The sequence below is a fragment of the Quercus robur genome, chromosome 7 (genome assembly GCF_932294415.1).
Source record: "Quercus robur chromosome 7, dhQueRobu3.1, whole genome shotgun sequence".
In the NCBI taxonomy this organism is placed as follows: Eukaryota; Viridiplantae; Streptophyta; class Magnoliopsida; order Fagales; family Fagaceae; genus Quercus; species Quercus robur.
In genome coordinates, this window is record NC_065540.1 from 16,958,363 (window position 1) to 16,968,108 (window position 9,746).

Here is a 9,746-nt window from a genome sequence, read left to right on the forward strand (position 1 = left end):
ATTTTGAAGGGTTTGTGTCGGCGAGTCGCAAGGAGAGACCAGTCAATGGACAAAAAAAAAACTAAGAGTTGAGGACAAGACAACATAAATGCGCAGATTCTGGATTTTTGCTTGATATTGCCATTGTCATCTTCTCTCATCTACCTCCCCAAACATTTTCAACGAATTCTTTTTTTGTTTGCAAATAGCAATGCATGCATGTGGTTGGGGCTACACTGCACAAGGAAGCTGATCCCATTCCCCTATTCACAGAATCACAATAATTGCAAAACGTGAATTTTTACTAAATCGCTTGACATGTTGCAATCAATCTATGTTGGATTTCATTGCCCATCACCAAACCATGCACCGAAAACAAAAAAAAAACGTTGTCGTAGGATATGAAAAGGGTTGGATTTGCTTGTGAAATGTATTTGGTTGTTGTTTAATTTTTCTCATTATTATATAATATATATTTTATAGATAAGATATAATTTTAGTCTATAGCATTCACTATATGATTAAATTGAGACACCTGATGCAAGGCATTTCAAGTAACTATGTGTCCATATCCTAATCCACTTGTAACTATTTAGTTAGTTAGTTAGTTAGTTAATTAGTTAGATGATTTCTTAAGTATTAGCCTATAGGATTTAGACGCTTGTCAACCGCCTAGAGGCTGTCAATGCCAAGCAACTAGTATAAGTAGGAGAACGTAAGCCCTTTGTAAATTAGTTTTGGTAATTGAATAAATTATTAGTCTTTATGTGCTATTTGGAATTAAATGTTCTTGCAAAGGTATTTATCCACTTACCAATATGGTCTAAGTAACTCAGTTCTTTTATTGTTTTTAAACCATACACAAACAACCCATCACATTCCCTGCATCAGTTGATTTTTAATATAAGAAAGTCGAACTCCAAATAGTTTATTCTAGTTATTATATTTTGACAAAGGTAAGTCTAGAATATTGGTTTTAGTATGCGGTTGGGGCTACACTGCACCAAGAAGCTGATCCCATTCCCCTATTCACAGAATCACAATAATTGCAAAACGTGCATTTTTACTAAATCGCTTGACATGTTGCAATCAATCTATGTTGGATTTCATTGCCCATCACCAAACCATGCACCGAAAACAAAAAAACGTTGTCGTAGGATATGAAAAGGGTTGGATTTGCTTGTGAAATGTATTTGGTCGTTGTTTAATTTTCTCATTATTATATAATATATATTTTATAGATAAGATATAATTTTAGTCTATAACATTCACTATATGATTAAATTGAGACACCTGATGCAAGGCATTTCAAATAACTATGTGTCTATATCCTAATCTACTTGTAACTATTTAGTTAGTTAGTTAATTAGTTAGACGATTTATTAAGTATTAGCCTATAGGATTTAGACACTTGTCAACCACCTAGAGGTTGTCAATGCCAAGCAACTAGTATAAGTAGGAGAACGTAAGCCCTTTGTAAATTAGTTTTGGTAATTGAATAAATTATTAGTTTTTATGTGCTATTTAGAATTAAATGTTCTTGCAGAGTTATTTATCCACTTATCAATGTGTTCTAAGCAATTGAGTTCTTTTATTATTTTTAAACCATGCACAAGCAACCCATCATATTCCCTGCATCAGTTGATTTTTAATATAAAAAAGTCCAACTCCAAATAGCTTATTCTAGTTATTATATTTTGACAAAGGTAAGTCTAGAATTTTGGTTTTAGTAGTGAATAGTGAATAAAATTCAATCTTTACTTTTTTTTTTTTTTTTGAGAAGAAAATTCAATCTTTACTTAAATGCTACTAAAAGTGAGGATAAACCTTAGAAATTAGGAATAATGAAAAAGTATTATTGACATGACAACCAGTTTTTCTCTCTCTCTCTCTCTCTCTCTCTCTCAATAGAGAGACAACTAGGGTTAAATCATATAAAATCACGAGAAATTTCAGGAAGTTATCTCATACTATTTATGTGATGGGTTCAGGTGATGTGAGAGAACTGGGGGATAATTGCACGTGTGGGAGACAAAAATCTTGGGGAAATCTTAAATTTGGACAAGTCAATAGTCATTGGTGTACCAGGGCGTAGTAATAAGCTGACCTTTATGACTCATGTGCGCATGTCTTTTCCATTTGTTGTTACTTCTTACTTTCCCGCTCATGCACCCCAAAAATAATAATAAAAACATTAAAATCATTTTTTTTTTTCTGAATAAAACATTAAAATCATTTTAGGTCCATAATTTGTACACCTAATATAAAGCTAAGTTCAACTAAATAATAATAATTATTTTCTACATTTGATATACATGTCATTTGTCTCATAATAAGTCCGTTTGATTATGCATTTTAGGAGTTAAAAGAACATTTTTAAAACTCTTATTTTCAACTCAATACATTATTCTACAACAGCTTTATATGTACAAACGAACCCAATATATAAGTTCTATTAAATATTAATAATTATCTTATACATATGATATACATACACATCATTTGTCTCATAATACATGAAACTCGCGGTTATGTAGATCCACATATATGAAAATGGGCTTCAATTTCCTACTAACTTGGGAAAAAGATACATGTGAAAATGCTTCACGGACAATCTGGCATGCCTAAACTATAACCAAATTTGGCCTTGCAGGGAATCATGGGCTCTTAAAAGAGTACTGCTACGTTTGTGCATATTTCATGTTTCTATCAAAAGATTTTTACCATGTACAGGAGAATCAAAATCCACCTTTCTTTGAGAAAGCAAGCGTGGATGGGTGATATATTCCTTTATTCAAAGTTCAAACACATCAAAGAGGCCAATTATTTGTGTGTTATATGGACAATTAAATCATAAGTCACCACGTCAAGCTCACTTTTGCTCGTGAATAATGAACATGAGGCGGTCCTGGCCATCTTTCGGTAGGAATGGACACGCATTGTAATAGTTGTCCGTATCAATCAAGAAGTAATGTCCAAGATGAACCGATCCCATCGTTATTTCTACCATTATATGAAGATAAAACATAAAAAAGTAAAGAAACGAAACAAACAAACCAACCTAGTCTATCAATAATTTGCTACGATGCGGAATTATAGCTCTCTTTCTGCCAGTTAACTTTGTCCTAATTTGTTTCCGTTCCATATTTATGTACAAAGTTTATAAAACAAAATGACTACAAGAAAGATTTATACATCTAAATCAAAGAGCTCACAGGGTGGGTGTATATTATATAGTCCTTATTGATGAGCTGTGTCACATATTTTCACCTCCAAATGCTGGCGTTGTAGAGCATTTAGAGGGGGCCCCAATGGCCTAATCAATATAATTGGTAGTTAATAATGGTAGACTTTTTGTAAGATTATGATTTGTAATAGTCGTTTGATGGGATGTGTTAGTTAAAAAAATGTACCTTCCCAATCTTTACAGGGATTATGGTTGGATTCGATTCATTACCCCCCCGAAATAAAAGACTTTAGGTGTGTATGTTTTAAAACTCCTCCTAGTGTGAGAAATCTAAGTGTGACATCTCAACCGATTAAGATGAAACTATCAAGTAATGAAGCTTCCAAGCTTCAATCATGACTACTCTACTTAATGAATTGCCAATAATGAATCTTTGAACGAAGAATGCAAATTACTGACATATAAAAATCAGGTAATGTCTTTAATTCTTATAAGGGTTTATGAAGATTATATAGTAAAATTATTAGTATTTTAAACATTTTTTTTCTTATAAGAAAGTTATATACACGTTTTAGTTATGTTGAGCTGCATTCAACAGAGTGAAAACGACATTAGTACACGAAATCTGGAGTATTAGCTAGCAGTATCTGGGTCTAGAAATCTAGTTCCCTAGCTTGATTATTCTTAATAAAAATCCAATACTCAATTCAAGTTATATTGATAATTTAATAGCATAGTGATTTTTTCAGGTCAGATTCAATAATTGGATAACTGTACCTTTTATATTTTTTAATGAAAGAGAATTTTTAAAATTCAAATCATCCGCATCTAAAATGGCCATTTTTAACCAAATAATAGTCTATAGATTTGAAGTGTAGATTCGAATTTGATCTTGTTCAAAACCAGATCTTGTTAGGGTTGCGTTTGGATGGTTTATTTTTTGTCAACTTATTTTATTATTCAGTTTATTTTTGTTACTATTTATGAAGTCTTATTGCACCTTTTGGTACTATTCATGGGTCTCATTGTACTATTTCAATTAACTTTTACCTTTATTTACAGTACTTTCAGCAAAAAATTTTCAATTTCAACAAAATAAACGGATCCCAAACAAACCCTAGACATGCCTACTTGGGCTTAGGGAGTTAAAGTACAATCATCCAACCATATACTCCTCTTTTCTTTTCCTTCCATCTATGTTTAATGGGCTATAATTAAATCGTACGACTACAAATTATTTTACAACTTTTTTACTATAACTTTGACGTAGTAGACTATGAGTTGTTAATTATTACTTCACATAGAACCACCATTTTTTTTTACCAATTACACTGTCATATCACATTGTGGCAAGAAGTTGTGAAAAATTTTGTAGCCCTAGAATTTTTCTTAACAAGTCTCATTATGCTTGTACTTAACCTAACAATTTATAGCCCAAGCTCACTTCAGTTTCTACTCTCCCCTTTCTTTCTTTTTTTTTACATTTTTATTTATTTATTTAAGAGTACACTTTAGTTTCCACCTTAAATGAATGGTAGCAGGACCTGAATCCAGGGAAAATAAGCTAAAAGGCCTGACTTCATGGACCTTGGCTTCGGTAGAAAAGAGATTGACTGGGGTTTAAGTAGGTTTTGAGCTATAAATTACTATAATCTTTGTAACATATTGGGGAAGTAGATCATGATATTAAGGGCCTTTTCTCTATTTTCCATCCGACCAAAAAGAGAAAGTTCATCATACATACATTTGATTCCACGACAACTTTAATCTTTCTTGTATCAGTTGCATGCACCCCCCCATTCAAATCAGATAAAAAAAGTACATTCACACTTCATTAATTTAGATATTGATACCTAATTGTCTAGAATCTTTGGACAAAATTAAAAATAAAATATTGCATGATTTGGAGGAATAGTTTTCATAAATAAATACCATCTGTCTATTGTTACACAAACATCACAAAAACATAACACACTGAAGAAATTTTATTTATTTTTATCATTCACCAAGACAAGCTTTTTCATTTTACACACAAATTTTGTATGTAACCAATCTATAATTCAAATCCACAACCTTCCAAACCATGGAGTACAAACTGTGCATCAAGAGGACCCATGCATAAGGAGTAAGAGTACAAACTATACATCAAGAGGATCCATGCATAAGGAGTAAAATAATTGTCTTAAAAGACAAAATAGGGGGAAAAATCATGAACACGAATCGTATGAACAGGAGCATTATGAAATGGTATACTGTATATGACGTTCCATATATGTACTTGTGTTGTGTGCAAATCATGACAATGTATGGACAAAAATTTTGTATAGAAATGTCATTATTAGTGTAAGGATGATCTGGTCAATTATGGAAATTGTCTTACAGTCTTTGTCGGAACTGTGATTTATACTTGAAGGTGAATACTTGAGCTCTACGGAATAAGAGGGTCGGGTCCCTTGGCAATCTGGTACAATGATCATTTCCCCAGAAACACATTCGAATTCTCCCAGGGTCCATTCCTATTGTCACAAGTGAAACTTAGTATTTGTTTGAATGATTGGTGGGGTAAAATTAAGTTGTTTATTCAACATATTTAATTTATGTACAACTTTACTTAGCATTCATTTGAATGATCTTTTTTTTTTTTTTAGAGTTTCATCCTATGGTATGAGTTCACTTTTGTGATTTTTGTTCTTTATCATTAAAATAAGATATTAATCAGTTTTTGAATGATCATTTAGTTGTTGTCACATTGATGTTTGTAAATGGAGTTGGCGAGAAAATTGAGCTTAATTTTTGGGGCTAAAATATGGTTTCTACTGGTTAACAAGGGTTTGAAGTCCAAAAGAACAGGCAATTTTGAATTTTGAGCGCCTCACATAATATTAGGATCATATTAATGCTCTGTTGTATTTATTGTACCATGATACTAAACTAACTAGGTTAAGGATTTATATAAAGGTGACTCCTACGTAAAGCTTCTCTCAATTTTTTGGGGGCAACATTTACATTATATTGGCACTAGAGCAACAAAAGAATAGCCATGAATGTATAGCAAAACCAAGAACTGTAAAAGCAAGTTACCTCTAGCTGTTTTCCAACAGTCACAACAATTGTGTCTGGGCCTTCTTCAAAAGACAAAGAACCATGCTTCGATTGAATATGAAATTGAGAGTTCTCGATGGGAAGGTGGAGGCTTAGAGCATGACCACATGAATTCCCATTCTTCTCATTTGGCAAAGATGGATTTTTTTCCATGAGAAGGTCAATGTGATCGTATCTGTATAAGGTCAGAACAGTCTCTTTCTCATTAATTCCTTTCTGGAATCGCTTTCCTGCATTTTCTATGAAAATTTCAATCAATTGTTTTGCTACATTGTCAAGTTTAGTCGCAAGATTCTCCATATTTTGACTGCAAATAAGAAAATAAAGTTATTAGCACTTTTGTGGATGTTATTTAAAATATTTTTTTATTCATATAAAATTTATGCAATGGAACATATAATGTATTTTGCATTCAACAACAACAACAACAACACACACATATATATATATATATGAAAACGTAATTTAATAAAAAAATTAAATTACATAGTTATAATATTGTTTTATATAAATTAATTGAGAACATGTTATTAAAATAACTTTTCTTAAATATACCATAATCAGCTAACTAATTTGAATATATCCAAAAATATTTTTAAAAAAAAATACATCCTCATTCCATGAAACATATGTAATATGCTACATTAAATTTAAATTATTATATAAATTTAGAATTATAGCATTTTTTTTCCTTTCCAAATATAAGTACAATGCCTATATTATTGAAACTTGAATTTTAAGGTAATCTTGTGAATATTTATCATATTTATTACATTTTTAAGGCCCATATCTCTAATTTCTAATATCTATTTTGTTTATATTTTTTGGTTTATACAACAAAACTTCATACTTTCAACCCAAAAATTAAGGGAAAAAAAAAAAAAAAAAGAGAATTTTTGAGCCTAAAACAAAAAAGGTAATCTACAAAAAGAATCAATTTAAGGTCCAGTTAGTCCAAAATGGACCGAACTGGACCAACGTGGACCGAGTTGGACCTAAGTGGATTGAGTAAACCGAAGTAGACAAAAATGGACTGAAATAGACTAAAGTGAACCGAAATGAACCAAAATAAACCAAAATAGACCAAAATATTATGCCATATAGATAAGAGTAAGAACATAACATTCGTCCACTCTAAGAAGTCCTCTTTTTTGCTTCTTTTAACTTAAAATGTTTTCATACATGATACATCCACAATTATATCCATTGGGGTAGCCTCTTTTCTAGCAATATTAAGCTTCATCCAGGATTAGGAAAGCTTCCAAACATTGGTACTTAACGAGTAATGCTACAGTTACAAATTATTTTATAATATTTTTATAAAATGTTGATGTAGCCAACCTCTTATTGGTTTTCATCTAGGTTCACCATTAATATCATTTTTTTATTTACCAATAATCATTCACCACATCAGCAGTTTGTAAAATTTTTTGTAAAATAATTTGTATCTCTAGCATTATTCGTACCCAACATGCTTGACCATTGAGCAATCAAAAAAACATCACAACCCATCAATTGAAGAAAAGTAATATTGCTTGAAACTCCTTGGACCATCGGTTAATCCATTGTTGGCCATCTTCAAAAATAAGTGATGCTAGTGATACCTAGACTTGTTGTCTAGCGTTTAGGGAGGTATGACTATGAGATGGTTAAGTTGTCTTGAATCTTATCTCCATTTGCACTTGCTTGACCTCCGATATTGTTGGTTTAAGTATTGGAGCTTGGAGCTCTCTACTTGCACAAAAACTTGGTGGTTGGTAAGCTGGTCAAAGCGATCATTCAAGGCAATGAACATACACTTCATTTCCTTGTATATTTTCATTTGAATTTGCTGCATTTTCCTAGCATTCCAATCATTGCTCCTCCAAGCCTGGCTTATACCATTTGTTACCAAATTACGTAAGAAATTGAGTTATTGATTTGTTACTAGTGGTGGATTAATTTTATGAACCACTATCTTCCTACTTTTCTCTACTTTTCTCTATTTTGTATAAGAGAAATAAGGAAAGTAAAGTTTGCTTCAAGGGAAACCTAGACTTTCAATTTACTTCTAAAAAAAAAAAAAAAGACTTTCAATTTAAACTAGCTAACAATTTGTAATTTCGGAAATCATGATTGATCTTTATTCATTATCTCTGTGTGAATATATATAGGACTGACTTTCAACTAGATAAAAATAAACCCATAAACACAAACTTCCCATAATGTATTATTAAAATTAATCATAACTCATCCTAATTAATCTAGTATAACCTATTTAAATCAATCCTAACAAATCACAAACATTTGTCACCCAATATTAATAAAATAAGATACTAGCTAGAATCAAAAAGAAAATATCCATGGGGATAATACAACAATAATTTTAATATTGAGATTATAGTTCGCATAAAAAAAAAACATGCATAATTAATTTACACATTACATAATCCAATCATCTCAAACACTGCGAAAATCACATATGCATTTAATTAGCTTATTTATTATTTTTTATTTCTCATAAGGGTAGTCAAAATTAACTTTAAGCAACTAAACTTAGCAAAACGCCAAGACGAGGTTTTTCTATTTGGTATCTCGTAATTTTCAGTAATTTATTTTCTAAATATGAAACAAAAAGATAAAGTTAGCTTATTTCTAAATAAGCTAGTTTTGTTGCTTATTTCATCACCTAGCAACAGTCTAAGACTATACACATATTTGGGCCGCAGGTCCATCAATATTTGGTCGTAAAATGTACCAAACTTTCAGCCCAAAAAACTCCAAAAATCTTAAACAAGCCCAAGCCCAAGCCCAAAGAAATAAATGAAACCGATACCTGAAATTTCGATATCTTTCGGTGCCGATAAATTTTCCCGCCGAATCCAACCTTTCAATATTAGAACGATCCCACACAATCCCCTCCCGATTCCCGAAATTCAAACTCCCCTCCGAAATTCGGAACACCGATTCGGCATCGGCTTCTCTCAGCAACGACCTTAACTCCTCCCCGGAAATCCCGTGGCCATTGATCCGAAACGCACCGCACTGCTTCGCGGAGCGGAGGATCCGATCGACCGAGTCGCGGCCCGTTAGAGATCCGAAATCGACGATCTCCGGGATCGGATGACGCGGAAGGTGGTGGGGCAAAGAGAGGTGCGGGAGTTGAAGCGAGTTGTCGAGGAATTCGGTGAAGATCTCGTTGGCGGCGGAGCGAGATCCGGCGGCAGTGGGGATCGGAGAAGGAAGTGGCGCCGCCTTGCGTAAGGCACTCATCGTGCGCATTTTAGCAGCGGCGGCGCACGTTTAGATTGAAAAACTGGGAAGAAGAAGAGAGAGAGAGAGAGAGAGAGAGAGAGAGAGAGAGAGAGAGAGAGTAGTGAGGATTGGTTATATTTATATATGTAAAGGAAGTTTTGAAATTGAAATGAAAGCTCAGGGACCCGCGGGGAGTGGTGGTGGTGCATGTATGGCGTAGTAGGCACGTCTACAGTGAAAGGTA

The 9,746-nt window shown here is 32.7% G+C and overlaps 1 protein-coding gene across 1 annotated transcript; it reads right to left on the bottom strand.

Moving 5' to 3' along the window:
- Positions 1–5,127: 5,127 nt before the first annotated feature.
- On the bottom strand, positions 5,128–9,715 carry LOC126692532 (uncharacterized). The gene is made up of 3 exons (XM_050388156.1): positions 9,084–9,715; positions 6,248–6,575; positions 5,128–5,682 (listed from the first exon to the last, which is right to left on the bottom strand). The coding sequence occupies exons 1-3, from the start codon at positions 9,527–9,529 to the stop codon at positions 5,461–5,463; spliced, it is 996 nt and encodes a 331-aa protein (XP_050244113.1). The 5' UTR covers positions 9,530–9,715; the 3' UTR covers positions 5,128–5,460.
- Between the last annotated feature and the right edge of the window lie 31 nt (positions 9,716–9,746).